This window comes from Lagenorhynchus albirostris, chromosome 2, assembly GCF_949774975.1.
Source record: "Lagenorhynchus albirostris chromosome 2, mLagAlb1.1, whole genome shotgun sequence".
NCBI lineage: Eukaryota > Metazoa > Chordata > Mammalia > Artiodactyla > Delphinidae > Lagenorhynchus > Lagenorhynchus albirostris.
In genome coordinates this window covers 144,368,909-144,384,839 of record NC_083096.1, presented here as the reverse complement: position 1 = coordinate 144,384,839, position 15,931 = coordinate 144,368,909, and the positions used below count along the sequence as shown (strand labels likewise).

The 15,931-nt window shown below is 33.2% G+C and overlaps 1 protein-coding gene across 2 annotated transcripts in view; it reads right to left on the bottom strand.

Moving 5' to 3' along the window:
• Positions 1–15,931, bottom strand: part of FAF1 (Fas associated factor 1) — a 493,047-nt gene that overhangs the window by 223,154 nt on the left and 253,962 nt on the right. For both annotated transcript variants that reach the window (XM_060140108.1, XM_060140109.1), the window contains one exon: positions 10,403–10,517. In XM_060140108.1, the coding sequence (XP_059996091.1) occupies positions 10,403–10,517 (115 nt within the window). The remainder of the gene's footprint in view (positions 1–10,402; positions 10,518–15,931) is intronic.

Here is a 15,931-nt window from a genome sequence, read left to right as displayed (position 1 = left end):
TATATAATTATTAACAAGAGAATTAGGAATCTTACTAATTATCTCACAATTTATTTAAATATAATGATGAATTTTTTTCCCTTCATAATGATTACTGGATCTCTTCTATATTTACTTCAGTAACTATCATAATGTGATAACAATACAACCTACAACAAAATAATGACAAGTATTAAATAAAATAGAAAAAAAAAGTCAGTAAGACAAAGGGAAAGAGGCTAAGAAAGTCGTGTAAAACAAGATTTCAACCCATCTGAAATAAGCTTGACAATATAGAACTTTAACTTTCCTAAATACTTTAAGAGTTTCCATCACTGTACTAACACTTAGAACAGACTTATCTCTATCAGAGAACAAAAAGAGATTTACATAAATGGATACAGACTGGAAATGTGACATATTCAGGAGGTACAGCATGTATGTAAAAATTCAAGAGCTGCTTATCTTTAAAATCTACAAAATGGAAGGTTCAGTCCCCTTTATAATATGGTTTCTCTATTAAGCTACCTGCTTTTCTTTTTTTTAAACTCCCTACTCATAAAGCAAGAAAAATTTTATCAGTATCATTAAATATTCTCTTCATAGACAACTTGAAAGCAATTCAGATTATTTCAGTCAAATAGGAAGTCATGGTTCCTTGATCTCTAACAATGAAAGAGAAATTACACGTGCAAGAGTCTTATTTAGAACATTTTCTTGTCCTCTCACTCCATAGTTTAATCTTGGACTTCATGTGAAGTATAACTTATGCTGCCCTCCCAAGATACATAAATAAAGTTTGTACTTTCTCAAATAGAGGTTATTTAATCCTAAATATCCCATCACAAATATAAGTAGGCTTCATCTCCCTTTGTATGGTCTTTGTCTTGGAGAGAGAAAATATTCTCTTGGATGCCTACAGTCATTTCTATTCATTCCTAGGAGTTAACTAGGAGGTTCCTCTCTCACCTTCTTCTGAAATTGTTCCAATCACATTTATTTCTTCACTGTTTTTTTTCCCCCAAAGTCTCTAAATCAACCCCAACAAACATCTGGCTTTTATTCTTATGCCTTCAGTTACTTCTAATTTGTGGGCATCTGACTTTTCTAGCATAAATTTCTAGCAAATTACTCCATAATCAATGTGTGTAATAGCTGTAGCTAAAAAGGAAAAGATTTCTTCCTTGTGTTCATCCTCATGGATACCATACCTCTAGACACTGAAGACTACAACTCTGCTGGCATTTAAAAATTCTATTTTGCACTCTATGTGCAAATCTAATTTGTTTTCCACTGTCACTCATAGGACTTTTCCGGCATTATTCTTTTCCAAAGTATCTTCTTCCCTCTTGTTTCCTTCATCCTTTTCCATCTAGTGTCCATGTTCAGTATTATTTCTCCCCCTGCTCTCCCTCCACCCCCATGCATTAGCTGTAAAATAGATGTAAAGCTTGGTGTAAGTCCAAAAATTTTATGATCAAAATACATACTTAGCAAATTGTTTGGCTAAATCTTTCATGTATGATGAAAGATTATTACCACAATTCATTAGCAAATTATAGACTTTGAAATGTAGGCAGACAAATATTTGGCCCTGTATCAATCAATTTGGACCAGCTGGGTAGAAATTCACACAATCCTAGGAAACCCAAGAAGTGAGGTGCTCTTTCATTTTTCATTCACTTGAAACATTAAAGAAAAATTACCATTCTACAAAAATGTCCACTTTTCGAGATTTTAGCAGCAGCATTTTAGATTGAGTTTTATTTTCAGTCAATTACTACTTTAGTGACCAATAAACTGATCCTTTTTCTTGCAATTGACTGCAGAAGAATAGTGCCTAATGCACACACAGGCACCTTGCTATCTGACCATTATATTCCAGTTTAAAAGCTAAATATTTAATAATGGTTCTATTGCCCTAAAAAGCAGGCAGGGGGCTACTTCTACATACACTAAATCAGCCTGGAAACTAATTTTGCAGTTATTCATGATAAATAATATTAACATTCTTCCTCTGAGCCTCTCTTGCCTAGTGAGGTGACCCTGTACAAAGATTCTGATTGATCCTATGTCTGTCTGTTTTGGTTAAGCTATCAGGCTGTATATGGGAACAGCTGCACTTTGGGAGCAACTTAAAACAAATTTCATCTTAGTGGCATCTAATCCAGTCCTTGGTACAAGACACATGGAAAAGTCAGTGTCAAAATTAAACAATGCCGTCTTTGCAATGAGCAGATGCTTTTGCCTTGCAGCTGTAAAAACCTTAAAACAATCCAGTACTCTACTGTCTGGTCACGCAATGACCACAAAGCAAGGAATACATTTTGTCATTTAGAGAAAATGTTTACTATGAGCTTTTAAAGTCTTTTTTCTTTAAAAAAAATGTTTAAGAAAATAATAAAAGGAATACATTGAGTGTAATAATAAGGTAATACAGTCCTAAATTGAGCAATAAAAAAATTTTAAGCATATTCGCCAAAATAAATATGTTTGAAAAAGAATAACTACTTGACTAAATAGTATTAGGCCATACACAAAACACATCAGACAAAAGAAAAATTACCATACACGTGTTTTAACAGGTTATAGACAAATAATCTTTGGTATATAAGGATAAACATGTAAATATTTTCTATATGCAGGCCTTATCTTAATATACCTAGTCTTAGTCTAGCTTATGTTTATGAGCATTTTATATTCATTTACCTACCCATCCTTTGATTTACTTCCTTCTTTGTTTTTGCTTATGTTTTTGCTGGGGGAGGGTGGGGTGGGGAGAAAAATGGGGAGGTTATATAATTCTTATTTTATGGCTAGAGGATAGTTAAATGCTAAAACATTTCTCAGCTTAAGTAATGTGGTACTTATCAAAGTCTATAAAGAAACGGCAGCCTTTTCCACACTTTACCCTATAGAAGAGAACCTTGCCTCTGACATTCAGGAATCTAGGGGTTAATATTTTAATACTGAAATAAACTCTTCTTCATGAGGAGAAACACTCCAACTACTGTGTGTGGGAAACCAAAGAACTAGCCCCACCTAAATAAATGACTGCATGGTCATGATCAATCCACTTCTGCTAATTGAGGTTCTGGCTTTAAAGGTAGTTTTTTATGGTACCTACAAGAAAGAGAATCTAGTAGTCTTACCTTTATTTTAAATAGTCTACTGCAAAAAATTTTTTTCAGTAAGTTTTTCCTAATCAGATTTTTTTCTTGAAATCCCTTTTTCCCAGAGGATATCAATTCATTAACACCTCATTGCTTATAAATTTCATTGGATATTTTGTTAGTTGAAGGTCTGGGGATTCCCCTTATGTTCCTCCCCACCCCACAACGAATATTTCAATGAACAAGTCCCAAAGTAATGACCACATTAATAGGAAGTTAATTAAATTTAATTTAAATATCAAAGAAGGCATGTTATCCTATCCTCTTCATTAAAATCTTTGAGAAGTAAAACTAAATACTTTTGTGGTTGTCTTTGTATTTCTATATTTTATTTTCTAAAAATGTAATTAAAACATGTTGACGTATAAAGCATATTGATGCATTATGCCAAAAATACAAATTCTAGACATTCATTTTTTGTAAAATGTTTACAATTATCCTTAAGTCATATAATACTATTGGTATGATTTTGTTGTATTCTTTGTTAATGGTTATAATTGAAATAAAGTTGAATTACAGTGTCAATAATACATGTCATCAAACAGAAGTAAACCATGGAACAAAAATATATCACAAGAGAATTATACTTGAAAGTATAAAAACATACAAATACAAAATAACTGACATGTATTCCTAGATATGATCCCTTGTATTTTAACCCACATAAGCTTAGAATAAGAATTAATCATTTTACATAAGCTAATAATAAGAATTAATCATTTTACAGTGTCAGTGTTCCAAATTATATACAAACGGCTTTAAGGATAAGAAATAATTATAAATTTACACAAATTGGATTTGCTTATACTTTCTTGTTATTTTTATAATAACTTTGGTTAATAATCACAATTATGCTAACAAGAACTGTGCAAAAATATTTTGTTTGGAAGTGCATTTGAACTTGTTATTAATTATGCAATTCCAATTTACATTTAATGGACTTTAATACATTACATATTTTTATGGGAACATGTGGAGATCTGGAAAAATGGTTGGCTCGAATAAGTGGTTCTCTTTTAAGTTCATTTTATCCCTTTGGGTTCACTCAATAACAGCAATATATTTTTAAAGTATATATTTTACTGAAAAAATACATAAGTAAGTCACAAACCAAAAGCTAACAGATGTGTGACTTCTAATTAGTTATAATAATCTCTGCTTCGATGCCATTAGAATAAGCCTTTCTTTTCTTTTGAAAACTAAAAAAGCTTTCCTTTGAATTTTAAACTGTCAGGGTGCTTCAAAGTCAGTGTACAAAATCTGCTTTGATTAAAATTTTAGACATCTACAGTGATAACTTTATGAAAGGAAAATATTAAATTATAATTATCCTAAACAGACACAGTCTTGTGAAACTAACCCTACATTCATGTTAAAACACAAAGAGTTGAATATAATGAATTTGATTCATCCTCGAACACAAAGCTTCACCACAGTAAACTCAGTCAACTGTTGCTCTTGCGCCTATATTCATGGTGCTTAAATAGCTCACTTTAAAACAAAAAAAACTCCAATTGGCTTTTCATATATCCACCCTCCCCAAAAATAACGCACTTGAAAAACTCAAATGATATGAAAGGCTTCAAGGCCTCTTTTCTCCCTTTCATACCCCTTTTTTTTATTTCTGTTTGCAGTAATCTGCCTTTCTCTTTCTCTTTCTCATTGCTACAGAGCAAGCGAGGAGGCTCAGAGCTTTGAAAAGGGGGCTCAATGTGTAATGGGTCCACTAGAATTAATTTACTTGCACCAAATCCATTGAGCACAGAGGGTTTTTTTTTCCCCCTCTCTCTCTCTCCCTCTCACTCCTCAAATCATTTGGAGTCGAACGCCCCCAGCCTTTGTAATTCTAGTAAAGCACTTAAAGTGCACAGTAGGTGTTCATGAGGACCATCTGGTCAAAAGCAAAACAAGCTGCTGATTTTGCCTTTGAATAGAATGAAGCAAGTGTGAATTAGTCTCTTCAATTAGCACTATTACAACCTGTCAAGTGCATATTGTAAAACAGGATTATTACAGTATTGGTCACCAGTGCAATTATTTACTCTCTGCCTTTTCTTGCATATAAAAATGTCTTATGTTTATTAGTTTCTGATAACTGAACATAATATCTCTTAACCCAGGCATTTTAAAACTACCAACACACAAATCACAGATTATGAAATACAGTCGGCCAAGAAGCTGTTAGGATACACATATCTTAAGTAACAAAGGTCTAAAGCACCATCGACTCTTAACAAAATTTCATTGTTTCTAACCTTCTTGAATGTAGGTGAAGAAATACTTACATGGCTAAAAAAAGATGTCCAATAGAGATTATTCTAAAATACTTTCGGAGGGAAAGAAAGACTTGTCAGTTCCAAATAGCTGCATTGTAAATATTAAATTTATTTCCTAAGGGGATAATTTATTAAGCATCACAGAAAACCCCAAAGTTTATAAAATGATCATTACTGATTTATTCATTTGAAGTGGTATAACTTCAACAGATCTCAGTAACAAAGTGCAACTTGAAACTTACATACATGCAAAAGAAACTCAGTCTCCTTTTCTGAAAGCTGAAAAAAGGCTCAAATTCATTGCCCAGTTGCTTAAGAAATTATCTCTCTTTCATTCTTCCTAAGACGTCATTTTGATTTCAAATTTTTAAAAATCAAACTATGATACACGCTAATTAAAATGGGTTCATTCTAATTGAGCTTATATATGCCGTTCATCTTACAGTAAAAATAAACCACGTAAACTTTTAATTAAATAAGCACACAATTTAATTTACCCTATTGCATATGCACATTCTTATCTCTCTACTCTTCAGTTCTGTGCCAGCAGCCCCCACCCTCTCCATACTGGAAAACAAACAAACCAAAAAATAAACAAACAAACTATACGTAAAACACATACAGAAAGGACATGTTAGTTAAGAAGTTTTAGTCAACCCACTACTAGAAAATTGCTCTTTAGTATAATCTGTAAAAGACTACAAATGTACCGTTAACAACGTCCAGCATTAAAGGAGAATAGTTTGAAATATGTATTAGTCAAGCAAGTTGAGTAAGTAGCAAGTGAAAAATAGACACAAAAAACCCAACAGGAGTTTCAAATTTGCAGAATCAGAATTAGTCTCATGATTTCACAATTATTTAGCCAACATTATTTTTAAGGACCGGTATGATTTATTTAGTTCACTTCTTGTTGCTAATTCAAAAGTAGTGGCTTCCCACTTAACAATTGCTAGTATTAGTAGTGAAATGTTTTACTATTCCATGCAGGATATATCTTTATAAGTTGTCTATTTTTCCCTTTAATTCCCATTGAGAACTAAATAAACACTAATAAGAACAGTGAGAATTCTAGGGTAAAGTGAAACTCAGAAAAGGATTTAAATAATTCCAACAGCTCTTCATAGTGCTTCTCGATGTAAGAGATAAGGAATACTACATGATTCCGTACCAAAACTACTTTGGTTTTTTATCAGTGTTATTCTGGGTCATGTGTGTATTCCTTAAGTTTGTATGACATCTAAAAGAAAAGTGATATTTTGTCTAATAGGAGCTTTTGCAATAGTAAGATGGACAACAAAGAATTAGTTTCCAAGAAAAGTTGGCTTGATTTCAGGGACTTTATTTCCTTTTCCACACCTGGGTTTAGGATCTGAAGTAGGCAAATCAATCTTTTTTCCCCCTAATTTAACCAATCCCAAGTGCATTTGTAGCCACAGATCTTTAAAAATCAGAATTACTGAAATCTGTACAATTAACTGTTTAAAAATCTAAATTCTCAGTGTAGAAAATTCATTAAAATAAGGTAAGCTTGTTTAAATTTTCAGGGAAATTCACTAATTTAAAGTGTGTCAACTAGGTAATTAAGGATCCAAGAAGGTAGAAAGACAGATTGTCACAAAGTTATTGTTACATTATTTGATAATTTTTATAAACTATTTTGTCATAATGGAAAAAGGGAAAGGATTTTTATTCTTATGACTACTTGCAACCCTCCATTCTGACCTTTTTATACTGTCATTGCCTTTTCCACAAGTAGGAGGATAATGTAAGTGGAAGGATTTGTAAAGAGCTTAAAAAAATAACCTCAATATCTAACTAGCTTAAATTAAAGTCTAGAGCACCCAAAGGATATAAGTCATGCATTGTGAGGCAAGAGATCACAGAGACAGAATGAACAAACACTTGTACAACTATCGGTTTATCACCACTAACCTGCATGAACATATGGTCACTGAAGAGTTATTTAAAATTCAAACTGCAGCTAAGTTCTATTTTCTAAGTCAGTATTTTAAAAAATGTATTTTGTTAATTAAAAATTGAAATTATAGTACCTTTGTCAATCCTATTTCATTTAATAGAACTTTCCCTTTGGAGGGAAAATATTACAAGAGATTTCTTTTAGAAATGCAAGGCTTTCAAAAATTAAAAATACCAGAAAATGGTATTTTTTCCCCCACCTACAATAAAAATAATATACAACTACACTGGAAAATAAAATCAGTTTTTTTTTTTATTTCTTCCTTTTATATGTTGGTCGGAATTCATTGTTGAACCTATCAAACAACACTGAAAAAAGATTTCTGAAACTGGTGACAAAAATTAATTTACAAGTTAGGATATATGGTATCATTAAGCTTCCAAATTAATAGCAAAAATTCTAGCATTTATAAAGTAACACTACAAAATCATTTCAAGACTATATTTTTATTGTGTTGCAACCTGACTTTCAATCATGCAACAACAAAAATACATGTACTTAAGTGTCACTGTGGGTTGCATGGCTGTAGCATAAGAGCATCTTGTCCTCCTTGAACCCCATTCCAGATATTCCACAAGTTGAAGGAGAAAAGTCTTAGGATTAGGCCTACAGAGTGTGATCCTAGGCCTAGAGAGTATAATCCACATTCCATTTCTAAACTGTACAGAATAAAAGAGTTTTTATGTACCTGTCTGCCCACAGAAAAGCAACAGATATTAGAAACAACTGCATTTATTTTTTTCCTGGCAACTAGCATTTCAAATATTATTTTAAATCAACTTTTAAAAGATTAAAAAAAGGAAAAAAGAAAGAAAAAGAAGAAACCAAACTCTTGTTGAGAAATACATAAGCATATTTGTCTGCAAAAATATTTTCAGGACACTTTTCATTTAGAAAATGGTATACTGTTTTCAAGTCCTTGAAGCTTAAAATATATTTGGTAATCTAAATAGCAGGACGCAGAGAACAGTTTCAGCCAACTGTGGCACACAATGGCACATTTACAGAATTTTAAGTATTTCTTTTAATAATTGATGTAGTCATTTTGAATCATTCTGCATAGGATATCAGATGTGAGCAGATTGCATTAACGCTGCTTAAACATTTCAACTTGTCAGTATGGCCAACTCGATTTCGGAAATATTTGCAGTATTTTCCCATCGAAACAGTAATAAAGGCAAAATAAATATATGCCACTACTTTATAATCACCGAACATTAATGAATATTTTATGTCTTTTTAAATCTCCCTGTTTAATTTAAAAGGGTGAAATTAAGTCTCCTCCCTGCAATATGCCAATTATCTGTAAATCAAACAATAACTTGGCTATTATGCTCCTTTTTGTTAATATAAGAGAAGCTAATTTGAAAACACTGAACGGCATTTTTAGACTATCAGTTTAACAGTCCTCTCTGCCCCCTTGTGGGAGAAAGTTGAAACACACTCAAACTATAGAAACTGGAAATGTTAAAACAAAAATGCAAAAAAACAAAAAAATGTAAAATTCTGGCTGTAAATATTGCAATCAGAAAAAAAAAAAATAAGGCAGTCTATATGTACCCTTCATGCGATATACTACTCTTCAACTTAAAAAAGGAAATCAACAACAGAATGAAATTTACCTATTATCTTTGCTGTTCTTGATTAAACTGGGGTTATTTATTTTGAAACTGAATTCCTTATTTAATTTTATTCAATATATAATTTAAATTTCATAATCATGAGGCTCCCAGAATAACTCTGTGATAGGGCCAGAGTTAAACATTATTTTTAATATAAAAACGACAATGATTCTTCAATGAATTAAAATTTTAAATTTAGAGAACAGAACATCCATTATAGAGATTAAAAATGAAATGGCAATTAATATATTTAAAATCCTGAAAAAAAATCAAATAATTTAAACCTATGATTCAAATTAGGGACCAAGAAAAATCTTAAAGATCTTAGTTACTAGTCAACAAACTATTCAAGTGATAAACAGAGAAAATAAACTTCAAGTAATGAGTTATTTACGCCAAATTCAGAAGTTGAAATTTATTGATAAAACATGAAAAAAGAAAAACCATTAACAGTCATTACTGAAATAATTCATATACTTCCGAAAAATGATTAGGATGAAAACAACTTGTTCTTTCAATATGACATTAGTAATTAGTTGAAGCAATGTAGTCCAAGAAAAAATTTATGAAATAATCTAAGATTAAACAAGATTAATTTTCTTTATAAAAACATGAGTGGACAATGACTGTTGTCTTCATAATTTACAAGGGGTATTGTGACATAATCATCATTTCACTGTCTCTAAACACAAGTCTTGTCACATAGCCTTATACATTTTCCCCCCCAAAGCAGATAAATTACTAGCTTTTAGGTGGGTGGGGCCACAGACAAGAAGTTACCTCTTCTCTCTTGGGGGAGGTTCTTTTTGAAACAGTGGCCCTGGTTGGTCACATTGATGAAAATATTTACACTATACATAGATTCTTCTTAGATACTCTGAGCTAAATGACTGGGTTCCCTACAGCATCTCACGAATACTGCCCAAGGCTGGAATTCAACTGCTTAAGAAAAGCCTCCTCAATTCCTTTTGGAAATAGGCAGGATACACACTATAAATAATATGTTTGAGAGCAACCTTTCAAATAAAGTATACGCATGTTCGAAAATGCACGCTGTCGATAATCTCCAAATTAATATTCTGAATACTATAAAACTATGAAATATGTAACAATGTGTTTTTTTTTAAGCAGGGTTTTAAAAGTTGACTATTTTAAGAATTATCAAGAGCTTTCATTCACAACATCTATCTTTCTAGGTCAAGTCATTTAATGTATCTATAGTAATCACTGATGCTCAAGTTAATTAAAATTAAAAACCCAATAATGAAACATAAAGAGAGTTTCCAACCAGAACACATAAGCCCTCTTTAACAGGGTCAACATTAGCTATAATGAGCTACCTTTATTCCTTAGCTGTGAGACATAACTCACCTCTTGAATGGTACTGCTTCCTGAGAAGTTCAGGTTGTACTCCCGCTGGACTTCTCGGTGGGTGATGATCAGCATGAAGTTTTGATTTAATGACTCCTGCAGGGCACTGAAAGGGCTGAAAGAGAAACAAGGAACTCTGAGATGAACAAGTTCTAGCTTGCTTTACGGTTAGCTGAAAAAACCCCAGGAGTACCATAACCTCCACACAGGCATGTCCGGGCCCAATGTTATCATCTTTTCAGCTCCTAAAGGCAAGAGAGCAAGCTGAGAACAACCAAGGGGAGTTAACCTGTTAACTCCTTCTCTACCAAGGTGTTTTTAAACTTCAGTTATAAATACTTGGCATACATAAGAATTTCGACAAGTCATGTGCTGCTGTCTGCATATGTATTTTCTCCAAGAGAAGCAAATTTGTCAATTATATTAAATTCCAAATATGCTACTAAAATGTATACCCAAAAACTCTGGTTCAATTCCAAATGAAACAGCAGTTCTGGAAGAACAGAAATTTGAAACTATTGTTTATACTCATGAGTGTCATATAGGTATACAAATACAGTTTCAGTAAAAATTGAGAAAGTATGGAAATCTACAGAACTTTAATCGCTATACCGAAATTCCTTCAAAATAATTGTGCTTTCACTTACAAGTCAGAAATACCGAGAATTCAGAAACTGGAGAATTCAGAGCAACATTAAACTCTGTGCCAAAGTTCCAAAATGTAAGAAATGTGTCAGAAACATGAAGAATAAATGAATTTAGCCACATCAATTAAGAAAAATAGGCCATGGTTCTATTTGTTTATAATATTAAAAAGCACCATCGGCAATGAAAATAAAAATCTGTCACCATTATGTATGAACAATCTGTATTGCTAGTCTCAAGTGTAGTGCTAGTCTCTCTTCCATGCTATGCTTTAGAAGCAAAAAAAATATACGGTTCTGGCCTTCATCACTCCTCCTTTGCCAATATGTAACTATGTGATAAATATAAATGCAACATAAGATTAGAATTAGGCAGTTAATCTGTGTGTCCCAGTGTCACCCATCGAGTTCACAGGTAAATTACAGATTCAAAATACCTAGGAAACACCTATATACAGCATGAAATATTATTGATCAAAGTCAAGGGAAATAATACCCCACTAAAATAGAGTTTCTTCAGGCAGGGACCTTTGTGTTTGATCCTTACCACTTAAAGCATAATGCCTGGCACACTGCAGATAAATATTTATTTAATAATGAATAAACTGTAAATTTTCAGAAGGCAAGAGTCTTACTCATATCTGTATTTTACACAGCAATGCTGCCTTCTGGAAAACTACCATGGGAATTAAGATTTTGATTTTGATTCACTTATTTATCTACATTAACTGAATGCCTCGCATTATTCCAGATGCTAAGGAAACCAACCCAAATAATACACAGTTCCTGTCCATGAAAACCTTCACAATCTAATGAGGGTAGACAGACACGTAGACAGTCATAGTATAAAGTGATAGATACAACTGAGAAATTCAAAAAAAATACAATGAAAACCAAGAAGGAAGTGCTTAACTTTGCCTCAGTGAGAGGGGGAAAGGGTTAAGGGAAAGCTTCAGAGGAGAATAGAAATATAAATTGAAATATAAAGGATAAGTAGGACCTTAGAGTTTATTAATTGGAAGGGACTAAATTTTTGTTTTATTTGGGGAAAGGAGATGGGTGGCACTTTTTAGACTAGGAAATAATAAATGGAAGAACGCAGCATGTTCATTCACTCAGTTAACATATATTTATTGAGCACATACCTATGTTTATGACACTGTTCCAGTTGCTAGGGACACAGTTACGACAAAAAAAAAAATGGTCCCTGCTTTCATGAAACTTATATTCTAGTAAAAGAAACAATACTCAAGTAAACAAATAAGTAACTTTAGAGAATGCTAAGTGCTATGAAGAAAATAAACAATATTATAAAAGGTATCAGAGGGGTGGGGGGAAGGAAATTATTTTCAACATAATAGTTGGGGAAGACATCTCTGAGGAAATGACATTTAAGTTGAGGCTAGTATAAGAAAGAGAGAGCAGGAATCTGATCATGTAGGTCCTTGTAGACCACGGTAAAGGACTTGGTATTTATAGTAATTGCAAAGGAAAGCCATTGGAAGGTTTTACACTGGGAAATGGTTAAGATCTGATTTACATGTACATTTATACAACATTATTCTGGTTGCTCTGGCTACAGTGCGAAAAGAGTCAAGGCAGGGCTAGTCCCAGCAAGAAGTGATGGTGGTTTACGCTAACTATAGAGGCAGAGAGTGAAGAGTTGTCAGGTTCAGATGTATTTTAGAGGTAGAAGCCAGACAACTTACTGATGGAATGTGAGAGAAAAACAAAACTCTAAGGTGGTCGGAGCAAGTGGAGAGATGGAATTGCATTTAACAAGGAAAACTGGGTTAAGAACAGGTTAGGTAGAAAGTTTGAGAGTGAAGTTATGTATATATCAAAGTTTAAGGTGCCTATTAGAGATCCAAAAAGAGATATCATGTATAGCTGTGTATAAGAGTTGAGGGTCAAGTAAGAGAGCTCGGAGCAGGAGAATCGACAGCACATACAGGAACCTGGCCCCCCACCCCGCCCCCCTTATCTTCAGTTTCCGTTTCTGCAATTTCAGTTACCTGCAGTTAACCAAAGTCTGAAAACATTAAATGGAAAATTACAAAAATAAACAATTCATAAATTTTAAATTGCAGGCTGTTCTGAGTACAGTGATGAAATCTCACGCCCTCCTGATCCATCCTACCTGGGCCATGAATCATCCCTATGTCCAGAATACCCTGCCCCTTAGTCACTTAGCAGTTATCTTGGTTATCAGATAGACTATCATAGTGCTTGTATTCAAGCAACCCTTATTTTACTTAATAATAGCCCCAAAGCACAAGAGTAGTGATTCTGGCAATTTGGATATGCCAAAGAGGAGCCATAAAGTGCTTCCTTTAAGTGAAAAGGTGAAAGTTAAAAATAAATTGTAAGATCAACAGTAAGAATGAATCTTCTACCAATGAAATTGTGAAGGAAAAAGAATTCTGTGCTAGTTTTGCTGTCTCACCGCTACATGGAAAAGTTATGGCTACAGTGTATGATAAGTGCTTAATTAAGATGGAAAAGGCATCATATTTGTACAATAAGATATTTTGAGAGAGAGAAAGTCTGCATTCACATAATTTTTACTATAGTACGTTGTTATAAATTTTCTATTATTAGTTATTGTTGTTCATCTTTTACTGTGCCTAAGTTATAAATTAAACTTTATCATAGGTATGTATGTATAGGCATACCTCATTATATTGCACTCTGCTTTATTTCGTTTCACAGACTGTGGTTTTTACAAGTTGAAGGTTTGTGGCAACCCTGCACTGAGCAAGACTATTGGCATCATTTTTCCAACAGCATTATTTTTTAATTAAGGTATGTACATTGTTTTTTTTAGACATAACGCTGTTGAACACTTAATGGGCTACAGTATAGTGCAAACATAAGTTTACATGCACTGGGAAACCAAAAATTCATGTGACTAACTTTATTACAATTTGCTTTATCGCAGTGGTCTGAAATTGAATCCACAATATCTCTGGGGTGTATGCCTGTATAGGGAAAAATATACTATACGTAGAATATGGTACTCTCTGTGGTTTCAGGCTTCCACTGCGGGTCTTGAAATGTATTCCCCATGGATAGGGGTACTACTACAGATAGTATATAGATTTTGTAGCCAAATGAAATCACCTAGGCAAACAGGGCTCTCCTCCCAAATACTGCACAGCTTTCAGACTACCTCATGTCCTACCATTAGTATTATTATAGACTGCCTCTTCTCTGAATTCATGTATCATATCCCTTATTTAATATTTATTTATAGTGTGTTTTGTATGGTTTGCTTTGTTGCACGTGTGGAAGTCCTGAATTCAAGACTACAAGCCTTTTGAGAGTAAGTATCTTTATTATTCACCTGTATTTCCCTTGACACTTAGCATACTAAAAGGTGATTCAAGGCAATCCTATAAACACTTAAGGAATAGTTCTGCATATTTGGAACTCCATATAAAGAATGACTAATTCTCATTTTTTAAGCCTACCTTTGAAGTGCCATTTTACTCACAAAATTGTAGTTCAGAAAGGTTAAGTAATTTCCCAAGGTTATGCAGCTATAAAAAGATGGAAGCCAGTTTTTAAACTATATTTGATTCTACGTTCTTCAGCACCCTATCTCCCAAATGGCTAGGCTGCTTTAGGGATACAAAGATGAGTAAGACCCTGCCTACTAGGAGTTCACAATTCATCCATTCTTTCTATAATTATTTGATTCTTATTTGTAATAATACAGGAATCAAAGATATAATCACTGACCTCAAGACAGACTATTCTGAGAGTTAAAACAGATGTGAGGATTGTAGAGAAGAAAAAGAGTACTTTGAAGTACTATGAAGAAGAATGGATAGTAAGGGAGGGTGGGAGGGAGGGAGACACAAGAGGGAAGAGATATGGGAACATATGTGTATGTATAACTGATTCACTTTGTTAAAAAGCAGAAATTAACACACCATTGTTAAAGCAATTATACTCCAATAAAGATGTTAAAAAAAAAGAATGGATTGTAATTTGACAAGTATATAATAGAGGTGATTTCAGACATAGACTAGTTTGAGCAGAGATGAGATTGGAGAATACAGGGAAGGGTGGAGAAAGCAATGAGGAAGAAGTATAAGGGGATGTAAAGAAGGGTTTCTGAAAGAGGAAACTTGAAAAATGTTAAAGACCAACATTATGGGGGGTTCAAATGCTGGGCTAAGGAGCTCAGAATTCCAGAAGTCTTGATTATTACATAGATAGATCCTCCTTTATCTTTACATATGAATCTATACAAATGCTTAATACCTTTAGTGCTTTCCTTTATGCAGTTCCTTAGATATGTTTCTTGATGTTGACTGGTAGACTTGTGCAATAACTTTGTAGAAAGGTTTGCCAGGACCAGCACTGACTGCCAAACTACATTAGAAGAACACCAATTTAGTCTAGTTCTGTAATTTCCCAGGAGCCCTGGGGAAGGGTAAGTTTGGCAAGAAAAAATATTTATGGCTTTAAACTCCTTGGGAGTCACAGAGTCAGATTTGAATTCCTGCTCCACTCCCTACTTAGTTGTTTGACCTTTGTCTCCCACCCCCACGATAATAATTCTTTCAATACTATTTATTTGTGTCTACCATATACAGGGCCTTATTTTAGGCACTTAACTACTCTGTAAATTGTTTCCTCTTCAGAAAAAAGAAAATAACCTTTACCTGATAAAACTCTGAATATTAAATTTTACAAAGCCAAGTAGGAATTTTTATTACATGTAAGTTTTAAGGTGGTCTATTATTAAAAATAGAATACTTTTGAGGGGTACCCATACTATAAAATCTTACAATGACAGTAAAACATTAACTAAAGTGTCTGTGGTGGTTTTGTGGCAGTTATTTTTCATGTTTTAGTTTCATTTCTCTGTAGG